This window comes from Gymnoscopelus braueri (assembly GCF_963280865.1).
Source record: "Gymnoscopelus braueri genome assembly, chromosome: 19".
Classification (NCBI taxonomy): domain Eukaryota; kingdom Metazoa; phylum Chordata; class Actinopteri; order Myctophiformes; family Myctophidae; genus Gymnoscopelus; species Gymnoscopelus braueri.
In genome coordinates, this window is record NC_137621.1 from 10,932,133 (window position 1) to 10,953,925 (window position 21,793).

Sequence of the window (21,793 nt, forward strand, 5' to 3'; positions counted from 1 at the left end):
AAATATTGAACCAATTAAAAGTATTAAAAAGCACTTCTGACTAAACCTCTCAACTCCGTTGGATCCTCAAACTGTCGGCCAAACCATTTAACTCCAACTCCGTCATCCTAATCAATGATGGACGTAACAATTATCTCCACATTCTCTGGTCAAAAATCTCCTAACTCCACTTGAGCTGGATTTGGGCAAAGTGATTATAGTATAAGCACACATGCAAGTATCTGACAGTGTATAAAGTCACCAAACCAACTTTGATGAGGCAGTATTGTGTCGTTTTAAAAACTTGACAAACTGCTTTTGTCATTAAATTGGTTTACGGAGACTTGCGGTTGGCCATAAATGTGATTCTAGTGAGGGACAAACAAGTTTTCTAATTCTTTAAGTTTCTCTGTGACTTCTAGAATGTCAGAGAATGAAAGAAAAATACTATTTTATCAGTATTCTTGCTGTGGAATGAAGTAAATCTGTGTGTGGATCCAAACCTAATCCCAAAATGAGTTAAGCACAAACACAAGCCCACAGATTAACAGTGTTATCCAGTGAACAGTGGGGGCTCAGAAGAGGACAATGCTAATTTACACTGAAAGCTGAGTCCCCAAAGAGTACTGAGGTCAAATTGAATACACTCCTATGTCAAATGCTGGCTTTAAATGCTCCCGACTTCTCCACAAACATGCATACTAGAAGAAGCTATGGTCAGCTAATAGGTAGATCATGTTTCTGCCATGTTTCTTTCACAATACAATTGGTGGTTAAATTAATTATGGGATGCCCTCCCCCAAGTAGGGGGCATCGTTTAGGGACAAGAGAAGCTGTTGTTGTTGTTTGCAGACATGAACGCACCCATCCCTATTAGCAGATTGCCTCTCTGAGGGTGTGAGCAAAGCAAACAGCCAAAAACAGCCATGAGTCATTCATTAACAGCAGAGAAGGAGCGTGCACGTGGGGTGGGGGGGGGGGGGTGCATGCGTGTTAAATCTTCTGCCGGGACTTGGCTCCACTCTACCAGAGCTTTGTAAAGGCTTACGGCAATTCTCTCGGCACGGCCGTAACAATGTTCTTAAAAGTTTTAGAAAGGCGAAGCTAAAACGAATTAGTGCAGAAAGGCTTGATTTCAAGCCCCAAACACAAGAGTTGTTTGGGGCTTTGACTTGTAGCTCAGATCAAACAAACCTCTCATGCCAAATTAAAGCTATTAAGAGGAGCATCTCTGTAGCAAAAAAAACATTTACACGCTGTATGCTGCCGTTAAGTAATAAAAAAAATACAAGCAAGACAGGTTACTGTTTTATATTCCAAACAGTCCTATGTCATCAGCTGTAGCATGACATCATTTATTAAAAGGAGAAGTCCTGCTCTCTCAACTGTCTTTCTCTGTATCATGCAAATCCACTCCTCTCAGACACTCCTTCTCAATGATGTGCAATACGTGGGATAGCGGCTGCCCAATGCAGTCATATCTATCACAGGGTTTAGGCGAGGTCCACCAGAAATAACTAATGTTACACAATAAACACTTTTATCCTATAATAACCCTGATAAAAAATTGAAAATGGACTCAAGCAACTACAGTATGAGTAAAAGAAAACTCAAGACGTACCATACTGTGTTAACAGCTGTTATATTCAACATAATGATTACATGGAATAAAGCAAAATAAAATCTCATGACTGAAAGTTTAATGATGAGGTTTAGGTATTATCATTCTAAACCTATGTTGCTGCTGTTCCACATTACAGTCAACCAGTTGAAGAAATCTCATCAACATTTCTGAGACCGTTCTTGTCTATGGAAGATGCTTCTTCACATGTATTCTATTGTTAGTTTGATCACTTCAAACACTCTTTAATCTTAAAATAACTAATAACCAAAACAAGCTCAACGCAACGTGCCGTGAGCTTGTAGATATGCTATTTTCAGCGCACAACATGCTTTCACAGAAGACATGCTGGCTTGAATCCAAATGACTGAAATCAGTCATGGCAACTGAGAACTTTAATCCATGCATATGTCAATAAGGAATTAATCTACCGGCTAAAAGCATCATCGACATGCTATAATAATAATGTCCAACGTGTACCCAGTAGCCGTCGAGCAGCTCCTCAACGGACCGTCCACGTCTCACACCTCTCATCTCTGCTCTCTTCAAAGACACGACGACACCTTGTTCTGCCACTAACATTGCACTTCTCAGCACGTCACCCCACTGTGTTGTTGTGACATCAGACATTTGGTTGTTGTTGCTACTAAGGCCCGGGGGGGAAGGGACTGGAAGGAAGTCACTTCTTTTTTTTTTCTTTTTTTTGTTGTGTAGGCCAGGCCTGATGCCAGCCCAGGCCAACCGCTGTGGCTCATGCTCCATGCATGGCTGGCATCCATGTATTCTTCCTCTCTAACAAGCTGACAGTTTTCTGCTCCAAGGCAGGTAGAAAATACAGGGAAACAAGATGCATACCAATTCTGACACGGAGCAGGTGACAACAAAACAACAACACATGGCGACAACAAAACAACATTACACACACACACACACACAACGATGCAGTGCACTTTTGCTATGATAAATAGCACTTATTCTTACACTTATTGTGTGTTACTGTTCTATTATACGTAGGGTTGGGATCCTTTAGGATATTAACGATTCAGAAACGGTTCCCTTTAACGAAAAAAAATATATATATTAAATCTTGGCCTCTTCCAGGGGGTCCCCAGCTAAATGACTGATGGTTATTTGAATACTCTCATGGCCTAATGCTGGGGCAGATTGGGGGTCCTTAACTCATTCCCTGCCTAGGACGTAAAAAACGTATTTTTTTCCAATTACCAAACCTGCCTAGGACGTAAAAAACGTTTTTTTTTTTAAATCTTTTTTTTTCTCAATTTGACCCAAAGACCAAGGAGATATGATTTTTCGAAGATCTAGACTCCCATCCACTTCCTTGTTAACTTAAAACTTAAAAATTCTGTATCTCGGCTCCTTTTTTTTTCAATGAAAAATCTCTGGCAGTGGGCAAACGCGGACAGAAATAATTCAGGCAGTGAATGAGTTAAAACTAAAAAGCTTGGGAACCCTTGGTCAAGACTGGTCTAGAGGAATCTTACTGCAGGTACCAAATCATCATCATCATCATCATCATCATCAAAACTCACCTGTGACTTCCTCCTCCTGCGGCTGAGGCTCCCCGTCCAGTCGCTGAAACGTCGAATGCGGTTCTTAATGGAGTCCTTCTTGTGGAAGTTGAACTCCGGGCAGGGCTGCCCGTGGTACCGGTGGTACTGGTCGGGCTCCGGCTCCAGGGAGCGGTCCAGGTCCTCGGTCAGCGTGTGGGCCTTGGGCCTGCGGCAGGGCAGGGTGTAGGAGGAGTACGGCTGGTGGTGGGGAGACCCTTCCTCCAGCGGCGAGTCCAGCACGGAGGCCAGGGAGGCGCGGTGGTGGTGCTGCCTCTGGTGGTGGCCCTGAGGAGGAGGAGGCTCCTGGAACTGGGAGGACAGGTCCCTGGCTGTTGTGGGGAAGGTTGCGGCCATGCTGGGGTCCCTGTACAGGTCCGTGATGGACATGGGGGGAGACTCCAGCTGGTGGTGGTGGTGGTGGTGGACGGGGGTGTGGTGATGATGATCCAACGTCCTGGGCTGGTCCTGGTCACAGAGCTCCGCGCCGGGACCCCAGGGAGAGTCGTACCTATAGGGGGTGAACATTTTAGATGTCAATTAATTGTCGTATAAATAATTGAGATCAAGGATTTAATTTAGTTTTTCTGGCATTGAACACTGGAAAACATAAATAACATTTCTGTTTGGCTTTTAGATAGTGGTGCTCCTATCAATCGACCGATGATAAATAGGCAGATTTTCCAAATGAACCGCAGCAGGTTTCTGTCAACTTTCGACATGCCCAGACATGCCACCCCCCCCACACTCTCACACATCGGGACTCTATTTCCCAGGTGTTTCGCCCAGGTGGTTTTCAGGTTGGGTCAAGGCAGTGTTTCCCAAACAGTTTTTTTTTATGGGTCACACCATCCCTTTTTTTTACATCTTATTTAAAAAATATATATAAATATTTCAAAAGATTTTCAATAATTTTTTTGTTTTTTATTATTTTAATTAACCTTCTGTGTTGTTTTTAAGTTGTGTATGTGTTTGTATCTTGTTTTTGTTGAAAATTTTATCCATTCAAACATAATTGTATTGCTGATATGATAATAAAAACAATTGATAACAAAAAATATATATATATTTTTTTCTTTTTTTTTCTTCTTTTTTTCACAATTATTAATTAAAAAAAATCAAAAATATACATTAAAAAACGAAACTTCATAAGTAGTGATAATCTACAGATCTACAAGCTCACAACGTGTCGCAAGCTTGTAGATCGGCTATTTTCACTAGTCCCGGGAAGAGAGATAATAGCCATCAGGCGACTATGTAATAATAGTGACATTCTAAGACGTACCAGGATCCCTCGGAGCTCAGCGAGCTGCCCTTGCTGGTCCTGGCGGTGGAGGAGGTGGACGCCGGCGGCGGACCTCCTCCCCGATGGGCTCCCTCCCCCGGCCTCCTGCCGCCGCCGCCGCCGCCGCCGCCTCCGGAGTCCGACAGGCTGGCGGTGGAGACGGACTCCAGGTTGGGGGAGAACTTCAGCAGCTGCACGGGCCCCGTGGCCTCGTCCAGGAGCAGCGAGCTGCCCGAGGTGTTGGTGAACTCCACCCGCAGGCTGCCGTCCTTCTTGATCACCACCCGCGGGCTGCTCTGCTCCTCTAACCCGCCGCCGCCCCGCCCGCCGCCGTCACCGTGTCCGTTGGCGGCGGCGTGGCCGTTGGGCGAGTCGGCCCCGTACGGGTTCTCGTCGTAGTCGTCGTCCGACGCGCGCCTCCTCGGCACGCAGCGGCCGGGGGACTCGCGCCAGCGACACTGGCCGGGACTGGCCCTGGCCGCTCCCTTGGTCACGTAGTCGTAGTGGCGGGCGGAGTAAGGCTGGCGGCCTTTGGGCGGCGACAGGCAGCCGCCGCGTCCGACCGATCTGCTCTTGAACCCCGACGACGACGCCCCGGGAGTGCTTTTCCACCACGTGTGAGGGGACAGGACATCGTCTTTGGTGGCGGAGCGGAACTTCAGCGAGTACGGCTTTTGTTTCCCCGGGAAAATAAAGCTGGTGCCCTTCGGGCCCTGGATGCTGTACTGACTCTCGGAGTTTCCCATTTTCTACCTGGAAAAGACAGAAATATAATGAGTTTATGTTTTGGCAAAAAAATACATTCAACTCCAGAGATTGTGAGCTCATTTCCTGCTGCGTGTAATTCTATACAACAGGGGTCTTCAACAGGGGGTCCGGGACCCCTAGGGGGTCCTCAAGAGTTACTATAGGGGGTCCGCCAAACCTTTGTATGATAGGATTTTTTTTTTTTACATAAACCACTTAAACCCTAGCATCCATTTTCTGAGGAGAACTTTAGCCAAAAATAGCAGATCTACAAGCTCACAACGCCTCGCAGCGCGAGGCGTTGTGAGCTTGTAGATCGGCTATTTTTGGCAAAGAGTTATAGGTGTAGAGGGAAAAAAAGAGCAGAAAAAGTTTATCTAAAACACAATTTTATACAATATGGAGGGGGTCCCTGCTTCATCTCTCTCTCAGCTAGGGGGTCCTTGGCCTGAACACGTTGAAGACCCCTGCTATACAAAATTACAGCATGACAAAATCACACATTTACAATACATTGAATGTTCAATACATTCAACCACTGTTGTTGCTGCGTTATTGACTGTATCCATCATATTTGTAGTACAACTACAGTAGTCTTAGTCACTCGTACATTGGCCACATAAGTGACAGTTTGAATGACACCGATTCTACATAAATCATTATTGCACTGTACAATATCATACATAAAACATTATATAGAGATAGATGACTATCCTGACTGTATAGTAAATTGCTGACAGCTACGGTAGCTCCGTTCCCAGCTCCATGCCTGGTGCCATAACATTGAGTTATGACACATAATTCAAACCCACAGGCTGGTACTGAACATGTGCATTACAGATTACACTACACTTTGTGAATGACTAAACCACGGAAGCCCTATATATTCTGTTGTACGAAATGAGGGGAAATAGCCGATCTACAAGCTCTCAACACAGCACACTGGCACGTTGTGAGCTTGTAGATCTGCTATTTTTGAATATTTTAGCCTACAGTATAAAGAAATTAATAGGGACACAATAGGGTTTGAACGTGGTTAAACTGAGGCGTTTTTCTTTCTTTTTTTTTATAATTCCTGGTGCATTGTAATTTTATTCGTATTTTTCTGTTTCACTTCCTTTTATTTTGTATTATCTGCGCCAGTCTGGCACGGCCAGGATTGTTTTTGCCCCTGTCAGTGTGTCTGTGAGTCTTATCTGTCTGTGAGCAGCCGTTATGTGCACTTTTAATGCTCTGTGGTTTAATGCATACTATCTTATGCAAAGCACTTCGACTTGTCTCGTTGAAATGTGCAATTCAAGTAAAACCTCGCCTTGCCTAATCCGGGTGGACTACAACAGTGGGACACTGCTGTCAGTGCTGTATAGAGTTATAATAATGTCATCCAAATGTGTAAAGGAGACCACAGACAGTCTCTAACTGCATCGTGCATTAGGCTTTAATGTTGGATAATTAGTTCTACCATACTGTCCATCCCTCTGTTCTTTATGGAGAGTCAAGTGTGACAAAAGGCGCTTCAAGCTGCCATGTGGCTGTTATGTATGACAGGACAGTGTAAAGAAAATCCCTTCCAGACCACTGTTAACGCTCTTAAATTACAGATGGAGAGCCGTGACCAGACACATTTTTCATAACAGGTTACGCTCAGCGTATCGTCACCAGTGTTGCCATGTCCGCTTATTGCAAGCGACTTTGGGCTTGTTTTTTTTTCTGTGAAGTCGCTTGTAAATATTGGTAGTTGCAGGGTTGCGGTTTTTGGGGCTTGTTTCTAAAAGTGTAGTTGCTTATTTGGGCTTGCTTCCTAAATGTTGTTTAAACCAGTGGTTGTGAAACATTTTCATGTCACCCCCCCCCAAATTAATATGTATTTGTCTGTGTACCCCCCATCTGAAACTATCTTCAGGGAGGGACCATGTTTACAATGTCAGGAAAAAAATATTCCAAAAATCTCAAGATTGTGTTGAAAATAGCAGATCTACTAGCTCACAACACATCGCAACGCGTTGTGAGCTTATAGATCGGCTTGTTTCAAATAGCCAATGTACAGTATATAGGTTTAAAGTGGTTACTAATGTCGCTTCTTTTGGGCTTGTTTTCCTAGACCTGGTTACTTATTTCTCTCGCAAAACCTGGCAACACTGGGGGCGCCCGCTGTTCTAGTGGTCCAGGCGGATACCACATTATAGGCTCTGATGCAGCCTGCAGTGCTTTGTCGTGTCACTCCCCGTCTCTCTCTCTCTCCCCCCGTTTCCTGTCTATATCCACTGTGTACTGTCAATAAAGGCAGAAAAGCCCCAAAATATCTCAAAACAAAAACCTGGCAACACTGATCACACAGAAATCTGGTTGGTTGGGCGGCTGGCCTGGCGTCACAGACCGTACCACAGCTTCTGTTCCGCACCGTGTGATTACATCACAACACCACAAACAAACACAACCGTAAAAAACACATTTCAACGTCTTCAAGTCTAGTCTCCAGTAGCAGCATGCCAAGTATCTCAACAACATTTGGAAGTAGAGGTGCAACAAGTTTTGTTGAATATTAAAAAAAAACAATTGATTTTAGGGTTGTGAACTTATAGATATTGTCTATTTTTGCAATTTCGCACAGCACCGCTGTAGGGCGAAGCATGGATTAAGGCTCATGTGGTTAATGAGATTAATCGATTTAGTTGAATATTAAAATACATTAGATGTTCTGTGTCAAATCGTTGATATATACAAAATGTATATATATTTTTTTAAACCATGCACTTTACACTCAATTATACAATTAACCCTTTAAGACCGGGAACGCATCTGTGTGTCATTTTAGATTTGAGCTAGAACCATTATTTTATACTTTGGCTATTCAAAAATAGCAGATCTACAAGCTCATAGCGCAGCGTAGCGTGCTTGTAGATCTGCTATTTTTGAAAAAGCTTGAACGTTTGTGTAAAATCTTTGAATATATATATTTTTAAAGCGAACATTTGTAACTCAATTCTTTGCTTCTGGAGGTCCCTGGAACAACATATTTGACAAATGTTTGCCTTAAAAATATATATATTCAAAGATTTACACACATTTTCACAGTTTTTCCAAAATAGCCCAAAGACATCTTACAATGACACAATAATCGCTGAGGAAACGATCGATAGTTGCACTCCGATTTGTGGAAGCGTGTTTCAGACTCACCTGCTCTAGTGTCTCTCATCCATGTGCAGCTCACAGACGGTCATGTTTCGTTGCACCTCGTCTCTCAGCTTCACCGTGAAGCTCATCTGAAGGGAGGAAACACAGAGAGAGAGGGAGAGGCTGGGTTTAGCGATCATCAGTCTCTCTGTCACAGAAACACAGCTTGTCTGCTGTAATGAACAGCCATGGCTGATAACAGGTCTGCCAATTAGAGAGTAGACCTAATCCTTGAGCTTGAGCCGAGAGGACATTTTAATAAGCAAGTACCACTGTCGCCAGTCTTCTGAACATCACAACATAATACAGACAGAGAAGATACCAATAAGAGGGAAAAAGTCCCACAGCTCACACACTACCGAGATGCTGACGATGTTGTTCTGTACCTGGAAGAAGAGGACCGTACTTCTTCTACAAGTCTGATATGCAAAACGGTTTTGCTATAAAAAAAAAAATCTGGTTCCTCTTCTACTGCAGTAAACAAATCCCCAAACCAATAGGAAGCTTCCAGTAGACACACACCCTGCTACTGTATTTGTGCAGTTAACCCGAGGTCTGAGGAGAGAAGGACCCAGTCGACTGGCACCCTGACTACTGTGACTACTGTGGAGGAAAGTGTGTCTCCACCCCTTCTCCTGGGCTAAACCTCCAGGTCTAAAAGCACAGCCTCCAAGCTAAACATTACTCGCATTTTTCCAACTCCACACGACTCAGTGACGTCGTCTTTGATCAGGGTTGGGAAAGTTTGTGAAAGCAGTCTACAGTTTACCCCGGCTGTTTATTTTTAAACATGAATTCCAGCTCCAACTGCTGCTTTTTTTTTCTCTCCCTCTTTTTTCCACTCTCCACCGGACCGGGGGCATGGTTCCAAAACCAGAAGGAACGACTGGAGGGCTTTCTTTGCCGCCGCGTCGGCTGTCTTCTAGGAAGCAGCGTGACTCCGCTGTGTGTGAGTGTGTAACATAACCCGCTCACATGTAGCTCACGCTCCGAGGTGGCTCGCATCGCACTAACAGCCAACGTACAGTGTGTGTGTGTGTGTGTGTGACGTGTGTGTGTGTGTGTGTGTTTGTATTACTATACTTGTGAGGACTTGTGTGTATAGTACAATATGAGGAATGGACGTTGTGAGGACCTCAGACAAGAAGATTGTGGGGGGTTTTATGTAGAAATTATTTTTTTTAGATACTTTTACAATTAGAAAAAAGGTTGGGGTTAGGTTTAGGATTAGCCATTTAGAAGTTTAAATAGGGTTTAAATAAACCGCTCACATGTAGCTCACACTCCGAGGTGGCTCGCATCGCACTAACAGCAAACGTACAGTGTGTGTGTGTGACGTGTGTGTGTATTTGTATTACTATACTTGTGAGAACTTGTGTGTATAGTACAATATGAGGAATGGACAAGTGAGGACCATTTTCATGGTCCTCAGACAAGAAGATTGTGGGGGGGTTTTATGTTGAAATTATTTTCGAGATACGTTTACAATTAGATTCTGGTTGGTTAGGTTTAGGATTAGCCATTTAGAAGTTAGATTAAGGGATTAGAGATAAGATTCATGCCTGATTTATACTTAGTGCACCGAGAAATAGCCGATCTACAAGCTTGTAGATCGGCTATTTTTCAGCTTTAGGCTTACGTTTAAATTGCCCCAAAATTGTAAAAATGGCATTCATGAAATCAACGTCCTAAAATGTTGATGTCCTCACAAGTATAGTAATACAGTGTGTGTGTGCACGTGTCTGTGTGAGAGCGGAATCAAGGATACAGTGTAAATAGCCCAACTGCACAAAAGCCGTAACCTTCGGGATTAAGAGATCTACAGCATTAACAGAGTTGATCTCTCTCTGCTTGGATGAACCTTGACTTTGAGAGGTGAGATTAAGGAACACGGAGCTGACTGAGCAAAATGGACTCTTGTCCATGAGTCTATGTATACACACACATGGGCCAAGGAGGACATACCAGGGGACTTAACGCGGATCGAATTCGAGAGTACCGCAAATATAGGACTAGAGGTGTCAAAACTCAAACACGGGACAAAAGGTCAAGTCCAGTGTTCGGGGTAAATGCCAAGAAAACATGGGCAGGATTCTGATGATAATCAATAACACCATCACTAACCAGACTTTCCCTTTTAACCACTTCCCCAGTAGTATAATATACTTCAGCGTATGACCAGCGCACAACGTGTGATTTTCAAAGATTTACCAAAAACATTGTAAGGATGCCACGGTTCATGTGGTTAAATAAGTTTAATAAAAAGGTGCAACAGAGGCAACCATGGACTTAACCACTTGAAAACTAGCATTTCTACTCTGGGGGGGGGAAAATTCGCTGAAAACAGCAGATCTACAAGCTCATAACGAGTCTCGTTGTGAGCTTTAAAATCGTCTATGTTCGGTGAAGAGATCTGGTGTAGAGGAAAAAAGACCAAGTACAGAGCCGACCTCGATCAAATTTACTAAGTATAGCGGGTCTAAGTTGTTAAAACATTATTTATTTATATTCTGACAGTTTGCAGAACTTGGCCAGTGGCCTGTGCTGGCTTGGTAATGAACTTGAACTAGTATTCTGATCTGTTCAGAGGATTAGACTAACACCAGTCATTAACATAGTCGTCAACAGCATTCATACACGTTTTGACCGATGGATTGCCATGACTTCGCAAGGACTTTACAACTCTCTTTCATGACCAAACATTCCCCTCCATGTACACAGTATACACAGAACAGGCAGAATTTTAAGTGTGATATATAAAGTGAACACACACAAACACACACTTACACAACACAACACAACACTCCCGTCACGTGGCGTGACGGGAGTGATCACATGACTGGATCATGTTGTGTCACTCTTCCATCTGATGTCTAACACACCGACTCTTTCCACCATTTGACACATTAAATTTAGTCCCCACTTCTTTGGGGTATTTCTTTTTAATCACAGTATATTTGTACATATTTTGGAATATGGAACATGGAATTTTGTCCTCTGTATTTACCCATCCTAACCATTACGAGCAGTGAATGGATGCCATTAACACAGCACTAAGTGAGCAGTTGTGTGTCTTGCTCAAGAACACTTCGACACTGGGTGGACTGGGGGGGTTTGAACCCCCTACGTTCTGATTCCTAGACAGCCTCTCTACCCATTCAGCTATGGCCGCCGTTATGAGTCTCAACAACTAGCGAGAATTAGAATTATTTCGCTTATAGCATCTGGAAGTGAAACAGTGAAAGGAAAAGGGCTTGAGGTCTCTCTTCTTCATGAATAAGCAAAACACAAACAAAGCTCTTTTTAACAAGTAGAGACGGTGACAGCAGCTGAAGAGTCAGCGTAAAGCTGGATGTCCGAACAACTGACACAATGCATGCTTTCTTTCAACGTCCCATACTACGTTTATTCAGCTAAAGAAGAGCTGAGGGCATGAAAAGACTTAAAAGGCGTGCCTGCCAACACACACACACACACACACACACACACACGCACGTTTGCCTTCTGCTGCGGGTTGAACTGGTGCATTGTGGTCCTGTTTTGAGGAGAGAACAACAAGACAAGTCTTCCTTTTAGCTGCCACACTCTGAACCGTGCCTCCTCTTCCTCAATAGGCCTCCTTTGCAGGCCATCTGCTCAGAGGGCAAGAGACCACTGCCACGCCACCCCACCCTCGACAGCCCCCCCGTGACCTGGCATTCTTCTCCGACTTGCCCCCGGACGACTCCCACGGATGTGACTACGTGTTTAGTCTGGTGGAGGCGCGTGGGTGAGGGAGGGTGTCTCAGGTTTGACAGAGAGAGAGAGCGAGAGAGACAGAGGCCCACACTTCAAGACGAGTATAAACACAGTTGAAGAAGAGGGGATGTCGCTGACAGCAGAAGAACCACCAGAGTGATTTAAAAAAAATAACATCAGACACACGTCTTCTCTGAGAGAAAAAGGGTGCCTTCAAGTCCTTTCTTAGCACCGGGTCTAGTAGAGATTTTAGCCCATGGCTAGGCATGTTTATTTATACTGCCATATTTTGAGTTAAAAACCCTGGACTTGTTGGCCCTGCTCTGGGTTAGGGTTAACAACAAAGACTTTTGAGTATTTCGGGGTGTGAAAGGGGGTCGGTGCTTGAAACCCTAGCGTCCCTATTATGGGCAAGTCATGATACGCAATCTAAATAGCCAATCTACAAGCTCATTTTTGGTCAAGAGATTTGGTGCAGACTGCAGAGGGAACAGAGGAGGGGACCAAGGATAAATAAACCCCTTGGGGGACCCCGGTCAACATATCGTCTCTGTCGGGTGGAAACCTCATTATGTCCAAAACTGTTAATTTTCAGGATTCAACTTCAAAAAGCAGCAAAAGTAGCAGATCTACAAGCTCGAAACGCATCACTTCGCGCCGCGTTTCGAGTTCGTAGATGCTACTTTTGATACTTTTATGTGTATAATCACGTAGGGCATTAATTTACGGGGGGTGAAAAAACTGTTTAAATATGGAGATAAGAGGTTTCTGCCCGACAGCAACGATATAAGTTTTAAGTGGTTAACTGTAAAAATGTGACCTAGTCTAGCCCAGGGCTTAGAGAAGCTTCTAGGCAACTGAGTGAACTTGGGCTAAAGCAGCCCCGGGCTATGCTTAGCCTGAGGGATAAGCACAGGAACATGTGAAAAAGCACCCTAATGAGAGCCTTGATATTGTTGAAGGTGCATTTGAAGCCTGGTCCCCCCCCTGGAGAGCCAGGCTTGCCTTCAACATTATAAAATAGAAAATACCACACACTGCTGCTGGTGCAGTTTCTTCATGAACACACTGTGCTGCTACACCACCTTGGAGATAAGAAAAATGCTTACTGGACATTTTGACTTCGCAAATCCCCCCCTATAGAACAACAAACATACCATGAACCCATTATTATTAAGACTTTCGGGGGTATATTTTCTTCCACATTGAAACTATGTATTTGGTTTTTGATAGAAATCGTAAAATCAACAATATGGTAAACGGCTTTAGCAAAAAAATCTATTGTTCTCAATCAAGTCATCTGATGATGTAATACATTAACCCACTAAGGCCTGAGGTTCCGATTCTACAACGTTTTTTCTAAGTTGCTATATCAGTGGTTCTCAAACTTTTTCATGTCAAGGACCTCCAAAATTATATATATTTGGCCACGGACCCCCATCTCAAAATATTTAGTTCCAGGGACTGTCCCCCAGAACCAAAGATTTGAGTTAAAATTAAATGTTTGCTTTAAAAGAATATATATATATTCAAAGATTTGCACACATTTTGAAAAATAGCAGATCTACAAGCTCATAGCACGGCACCGAGTGCTGCGCTATGAGCTTGTAGATCTGCTATTTTTCAATAAATAATAATAAAAATAATGGTGTCAGTGGTTACACAGACGCGTTCCCAGTTTTAATGGGTTAAGTAATCTGATGATGCAATACATTAATAGAATATATAAACAAGTTTCTTGCTTTCTTTTTTAATTCTATTGTCCGCCAAAAAAAGCGTGAGATCATGTTCTGTTATCAGTGCCAGTTTGAGAGTCGGGGCCAATCACGCCATCCCCAGGGGACTTCTCTTCTTATCACCTTCCTCTGGCATGGGAACGACCCGCTCCTAAAAGAAGGAGCTGTGCACGTTATCGTGCACCAGTGCTGGGAAACCGGATCCGACATTATTTGAGGAACCGGAATCATCGGCGGTTCCCTCACATTCGGAACTGTTTCCGGAACCGGGTTTTATCACATTGTCAGATCTGGCATGTGTGGAACTTCACATCTTGCTACACAACTACGATACCGGTGGTTCTCAAACTTTTTAACTTCCAAGGACCACCATAACTCTTGTTGAGAGTGGAGCCAAATGGCAGGGGTTGACGCTAATGCTTGCCCGACTGCCTGTGGCAAGTAAATACAGGTTGCCCGACGGGCAAGTGAATTCCGTCTTCATTAAGTATTATTGGCTATTTGGGAAGAACAATGCTACCTTTTCACAAACAAACAGTTGCACCCATTCTGGTGACTGTCGCCACTCGGCAGTTAAAGATTGGACTTCACACAATTGTTTTTCTACAAGCGAAAATTTTACCTATCATTTTATTTTGGACATTTTTCTTTTCGGATAAGTGGGCATGACCTTTGGGCATGTAGAACATGACCTGTGCCTCTGAGACTTTAATGTCAACCCCTGCAAATGGATCCTTTACGGGTCCCTTTGGTTCCATTTGTACACTATCAAAATAGTTACAGACCTGTAAGGGTCCATTTAAAACCCCCTCAAGAAACCCAGAGGGTCCCTACACCTCACTTTGAGAACCACTACAGTAAGGGATACTGTATGTATGATTGAATTTATCAAAAATTATAAAGAAGAATCGGACAATTAAGTGGGAATCACTAAGGAACCTGGAATCGTTCAAATCCTGAAGGATGCCAACCCTATCCTGCATCCTCTTTTAGTTGCAGCTTAAGCTTAAACAGAACTGCTGCGTAAACAAGCTGCGAAGCGGTTTATTACACGTCAACAACAACACAGGAAGTCATGTAGCGTAAACACAGCGAAGACTGGATTGGGGGGGGGGGGTTGGGGGCATCCCACTGTTGAGTCGTGTCACACAAATGAGATTTACGGCGTCCTGCGGTCGTTTCCTTATGAGGAGAAAGTTCTATCTATGAATCACCCCCGCTGTGTAAGCCCATATTACGTTGTGGTAAGGTTTTGACTGTATTGCCAAAGCCACTGAACATCCATCAAAGTTCTTGTTACTGTCCTATTGAGTTTTTCATTATAACATTTCAGAGGGACGGTGCTCGCCTGGCGCCCGACCAAAAGTGACATGGCGCCGTCTGAATGATTTATACAGATACACTCGCCCGCTGCCCCTCTAAGAGCGATGCCAAGACAGTCACAACATCTCTAAACACATTCCCATACCATGCGTCCCCACTTAAAACCACTTAAACCCTCTATACTTTGTTGACCGGTGTGCCCCTGGGGTCTATACTAGGTCTACTCTACTTTTCCCCCCCCTCTGTACCAAGTCTCTTTGGCTCACAGCGACAACGTGTTGTGAGCTTGTAGATTTGCTATTTTTCGCTGAATGCTCACCCCCGGAATAGTTCATGTGGTTAAAGGCACATGAATAGTACTTCTGCCAACTTTATCATGGGATACAAATTATAGACTGGGTGGTACCTCTTGAGCCCAGTTATGCCTGCGCGTTTGCGTGTGTGTGTGTGTGTGTGTGTGTGTGTGTAATCTGTGTATGTATGCATGTGTGTGTGAGGGAGAGAGAGAGAAAGAGAGAACGAGCGTGTGCATAAATTAGAGCGCAAGATCAGCTGGTGAGGGAGCTAAATTAATAAGCAAGCATGAATAAGCAAGCACGCTTAAAATGCTGACTACACTGAACCTCACGGCAACGCGATAACAACAAGGTCTCCTGAGATTGTGAAAGGTCACCTTTAACAGCATAACAGTACCACCAACATCTATGGCGGGCTGCACAACAAGAGCTTCTGCAGCAAGCTGAGGGAGCCTATTGTATCGTATCACATATTACTATATATCACAACCCTATCATACAAACCGAATCATAAACTGCTATCAAAAGCCCATGCAGCCACACAGTCACAGTCTAGCCAACACCTGTTCATCTGGACATAAAACAAGCCCGCCGTCAACTTCTTGACGCTTCAGACTGCCACCTTAATCCAGCTAATAAGAGGAAACAAAGAGAGGGAGGAAGATAAAACGTAGACCAAAACACCTCTTACCTCTCTGTCCCGGGCTTTAATCTAGAAGCTCTTTGAAGAGCAGGCAAGGAGAGAACGTAGCAGCAGCAGCAGCGGCTCTCTGATCACAAAGTGGATTCTCTCCATGAAGACTTGCTGACACATACACACACACATACACACACGCTGCGCGCCACACACTGACTGACTGACTGACTCACACAGTCCACGACACACGTGGAAATTCCCTCCCGGCTTCTGACCACAGCGAATCACAGCCCTTCCCCGGTGTAACCCGGGGCAACACGACGACTACAGAGAGAAGGGGAGGGGTTGATAGGATAACAGGGGGAAAAGTGAAAACTGCTCCGATGATGAAGGGAGTCCCCTCAGAAAAAAAGAAGCAGAGATGATTTTTATAGCCTCTTGTCCATTTAGAGAGTCCTTACAGACAAAATAACAGAAAAGAACTTCCACTGCCCAACACTCGGGAGCGTTGGTTGGTTTTCCTATATCCAACTTTTCCGTTGGCAAGACAAGGGAGGATGCAGGGGCTCGCTGCCTGCAGCCAACGGCGGTTGGTTTTCCGTGGCTTTTTGAGGCCATTGGGCGAGACAAGCTGGCGTTATAAATGGTTATAATGGTTGTTACACTGCCTGGGAGGCACGGGGGGTGTGTGGGGATGGATGGGGTGGGGGGGGCCCTCAGTGACTGGGGCTCTTGTCTGACCCTCAATACCACATTGACCCCAAGAAGGAGCTAAGGAGGCAGGCAGCTAAGGACAGAAACAGAGTGTGTGTGTGTGTGTGTGTGTGTGTGTGTGTTCGTGTGTCGGAGGGAGAGCAAAAGGGGAACAAAAAAAAGAAAAGGGCTCTAAATGACAAGAGTTAACCACTTAAACCCTATATACTTCGTTGACCACAGTCCCCCAGGGCTCTATACTAGGTCCCGCAATTTTTTTCCCCTGGCCTGTATTCGCTGAAAATAGCCGATCTACAAGATCGGCTATTTTCAGCGAACGTTCTCCCCAGAATAGGGACACCACACCAGGGTTTATTATTATGTGATACAACAGAGAGCCCAAAACCTGCTATCTCTGCGTAAAAAAAAGAAAGAAAAGGTCATTAAAAGCACAAGATAATGATCCGTCCAGACATTCTTTGGAATTAAAATTCCCAAAAATGTGGCGTTTTATCCACCATGGAGCCAAAGCTGTGACCGCTGTCTGTCTGTGTGTCTGTGGCAAGCAGAAAGCACACACATGCCTCTGTTAGTGGCCCGCCGTCGCATAGCTGTGGTCAACGCAGTCCGACCGGAGTGGACCCGCTGAGAAAAGCCACACGGTCGCCATAACACAGGATCAGAACCGGATCAGAGAGAACCGGACGGGCCATAGTCGTGCTAGACGCTTCCTCCCAAGTTCAACCCCCCCCGCCCCCCGGTCGGTCGCAGGCTCGCCGTTTGTGTCAGAGAAAAACTGAGTCAAAGGGATCTGGTAGGGATGGGACAGAACAGAGGAGTTTGGCTGTTGTTCCACTAGTCCAGTGGTTTTCAACCTTTTTCATGCCTGCCAAGGACCCCTAAATTGATATACAGTTTGGCCACAGACCCCCATCTGAAAATGTTTTGTGCCAGGGACCCCCAGAAGAGAAGATTTGTGTTAAAAAAAAATTAAAAAAAAATCTACAAAATTATTCCAACAGTTTCAAGATTTTTCGAAAATGTTCAAAAATAGCAGATCTACAAACTTGCATATCTGCTATTGTGAGCTTGTATATCTGCTATTTTTGAATAGCCAACTTTTACGATATGGATAAAGGGGTGAAAATGTATTAACACCTTTGCTGGGGACCCCCTAGAACCACCTCAAGGGCCACTGGTTGAGAACCACTGCACTATTCCACAGGTTTCCAAAGTGTCCCCAGGGGGCCAGTTCATAAACAATATCTGATTTTTTTTTTTTTATTATATAAGATTATTGTGCTAGTTTAAAACATTCAACCTGGCACATGTCATCATTACTTATTAATAATTATTATATCAATTTTCTAAAATAGCTAAAATAGACGATCTACTAGTTCACAATGGGTCGTGATGCTACGCGTTGTAGATCGGCTTTTTTCTTTCACAATAGGGGCCCGTTGGGGGTCGTTGACATGGAAAGGTTTGGGAAGCCCTGGACTAATAGTCGACATAATAGATATTTAAGTATTTCCCTTGACTTTATGAATGTTAATCTCATTAGATATTCGTGATGAGTCAAACTATAGTATTTCAACATGTTTCACTGAGGCACGTGGGGTTCACTGAAGTAGAACACAAACTTTTGGCCAAAGAATGCACACATTTCTACTCATTCAGAAAAGCATCACAGGCCTTTTAAGAGATTGAATATTGTGGAGCACGATATATTCAAAGAAGCTCTGGTTTAACAAGTATTCATTCACAACAGAGTCACTCTGCTGACAGAGAGCAGCTGGCAGACCGGTGGTACACAGACACAGACACAGGTCACAACATTCACCAGCACCAAGCTAACTTTGTCAGAGAACACAATAGCCACGGCGGCCCGGCCTGGACTCCTCAAATCAATGGCCTTTGTCTGTCTTTTGGAAGAGCACTGCTAAAAGGAGTGAAGTGAACAAGGAGCTGAAGAGCACAGAGTGAGGAGAGAAAGAAGAGTGAAAGAAAAGGAAGGCAAGTGTTGTAATGCATGCATATTCATACATACAAGAAGCAGGTGCTGTGCTGGGTCTAATTCCAAATGATCTGACGTCTGACCCCCTAATTACCAAGATCTTAAGAGCATCCTTGACAGGCTATGCAGGGAGAACATCTAATCACTCTGTACGCAGGTAGCTCTGCTTTAAAGTGACTCTCCACCAAACAGATTACTTTCAGACTACTTCAGACTTCAACAGACTGGCAGTCTGTTGGCATTATTTAGTTCAGCACAAACTGTCGGCCGACGTTAATGAGGACTCATTAATTACAGGCAGTGTTGCCATATTTTATGAGAGAAATAAGCAACCAGGTCAAGGAAAACCAAAAAGCCCAAAAGCAGCAACTTAGGCCACATGAGCACAGTTAAAACCTATACGCATCGGATATTTGAAAATAGCAGATCTACAAGCTCACAACGCGTCGCGATGCGACGCGTTGTGAGCTTGTAGATCGGCTATTTTCAAAATTTGGCGCGAAGTGACACGTTTCGAGCTTGTGGATCTGCTACTTTTGCAATTGAATCCTGAAAACTAGACATATGACACATATGAGGTTTCCACCCGACAGAGACAACAGAGACTATTGATAAACTGAATTCTGCGTCTTATGGGGTTGCATAAGCGCCAGTCAAAAAAACAATGGCCTCCCCCATTCCTCCCACACTGAGCGTCTTTACTCACTCAGAAGGACATGGATTGTGGAGGAGTCGTCTAGACTCTGTACAGACTGGGAGGGTTTGCACTATAGGGTTCAAACAGTGCATCAGCAAAAGCATTACCCAACTCTAGCATTTGATCTCCAATGACGCCACCCTGATTAGCCAGGCGAGATACCCTGTAATGCCCTCTGACACCCTCTGATACCCTCTCTGTTGTGACTCCGCTCACTCCCTTCCTTTGAAATGACAGTGTAACAGGCTACAGCTGTGACATTCAGCATGATGCATCCATCAATAGATAGCGCCCCGCACGCACACACACACACACACCTCTCCTCCCATCGACCCAGCAATTACAGTCAAACCACCCCAGAGTCATAAAGAAACTTGCAGAATGGTAGACACTAGACAAAGGTCAACGTGAGTTTAGCCTTTAGGGTGGGTAGGTCCAAACCACTGACATATTTTGATATCTGACTTTTTTTGTGTACATTGATCCTTTAAAAGCAGTGGCTCTCAATGTGGGGTTCAGGGACCACCAGGGGGTCCTCGAGGTGGGTTCCAGGGGGTCTGCCAGCGAAATGTGTTAATATAGCATCAACGTCAGTTTAACCACTTTAAACAAATCGGCTATTTGAAAATGACCAATCTACAAGCTCAAAACACGCCACGATTATTAATTATTATTATCATGAATTATTATTAGTGTTACTTTTTGTCCAAAGTGACATTCACGACACATCAAGCTTGTCGATCGGCTATTTTCTGCAAAAGCTTTCCCCACAATAACAGAACATACACTAGTACAGAGCCCTGAGGAACTCAACCAGGGGCTCAACCATTATGGGGGTTAAGTGGTTAAAGAATCCAGTGTGAGGAGCAGAGGTCCATGCACTCACCTAATAATCCATTATCCACTGACTACTTCCGCATGTGTCCCGTGTCTTTTTAAATGCCTTAAATTGCATGTAATTGCTCTTGGAAAACTGCTGGGAGTGGCGGGCACTTTAGTTTCCCATGTGTAAAATATTTTGTGAAGGAGGCGTTAAACAGGGGAGGAAGTATAAGCTGGGAAATTATCTCATTACGTCTACGGTAATTAATGTCACAAAAAACTACTTTCCATGAGAAACAACTCCTCCCGTGGTGGTAGTCCCCGGTGGAATGCAACCAAAAGAAAGGAAGGACAAACCAGGAGAGGGCGAGAGAGAGGATTATAGGGCTCTCACGATTACAAATTTACAAAAATTACAAAAGTTGATGATTAATTGTCACGCAAATAATTGCGATTAACGATTTAATTGTGTTTCTGGCATTGGCGTTGACATTGGAACGTGTGAATACAACTTTACATTTCTGTTTGGTTTTTAGGCTTCATAATCACAACTTGCACAGGGCAGATGTGAATTACTGACACATTTAATAATATACTTTCATGAAAATGTAAAAATAGCAGAAATAGCTGATCTACAAGCTTACAGCACGTCACGAAGTGACTTTTATCTCATGCTATTATCTCAAATAATTGCGATTAGAGGATGATGTAATAATTGTGACAGGCCTAGATAGGAAGGTGTTGATGCGAGGTTAACTTTTTCCTCCCAGCATCATGCCACACGGCGTGGCTGATCCATTTGACGCGCCGGCTGCAGGCAGGCTGTTTATAATTTCATGTCATCGATTATCCTTCTCGCAAGGGGATTCACAGTCTCTGTCGCTGAGAGCCATTTGTGCGTAAAACGTTATCTGGGGATTTATAAATTTGCCTCAATTGCGTTTTTTTGTTTTTTTTGCCAAAATGGATAAGCTGACACGCCCAGAACTATGGACCATGCAGCGACATGTAGAAATGATTTAGGGAATATGATGAGATCAGCGAGGGTGGGAGGGGAGGGGGGGAGGGACAGAGACACCAGACTGATGGAATTCAGCTAAATCCAAAAGGGGAAAAGGTCACAGGTCTTTTGTTTAGTTAACTAGTGCTGATGACCCTAAACGTCAGGGGGTTGTCAGGGTTTCAAACATTTAGGGTTTGTTCTTCTTAACCACTTTCAACCTGGCATCCCTATTTTGGGCATGTCATAATAAGTGAAAAAGACACCATCGTGGCCCTAAGTTTCATTTGTAAACTGTAGAAGTTCACACAAAGTAGCATGAATGTGAAAAATGTGTAAAAACGTTAAGACACAATCATGATTCATAACCGCATCAACCACCCATCCTCCCCCTAGTATGTTAAATCTTATTTTCTCTCAGGTCCTGCTGCTACTGTCGGTAACAGATTGATCAGACAGA

The 21,793-nt window shown here is 44.1% G+C and overlaps 1 protein-coding gene across 6 annotated transcripts in view; it reads right to left on the reverse strand.

Moving 5' to 3' along the window:
• The window catches only part of tiam2a (TIAM Rac1 associated GEF 2a), a 171,881-nt gene that overhangs the window by 76,224 nt on the left and 73,864 nt on the right, over positions 1 to 21,793 (reverse strand). For 3 of the 6 annotated variants that reach the window (XM_080414416.1, XM_080414419.1, XM_080414415.1), the window contains exons 2-4: positions 8,378 to 8,463; positions 4,454 to 5,206; positions 3,151 to 3,679 (exon numbers count right to left, since the gene is read on the reverse strand). In XM_080414416.1, coding sequence (XP_080270542.1) covers positions 3,151 to 3,679; positions 4,454 to 5,199 — 1,275 coding nt within the window. In that variant the 5' untranslated portion in view covers positions 5,200 to 5,206; positions 8,378 to 8,463. Of the gene's footprint in view, positions 1 to 2,080; positions 2,156 to 3,150; positions 3,680 to 4,453; positions 5,207 to 8,377; positions 8,464 to 8,760; positions 8,876 to 16,158; positions 16,256 to 21,793 lie in introns of those variants that run through there. The other 3 variants (XM_080414418.1, XM_080414417.1, XM_080414420.1) reach the window with 3 other exon arrangements.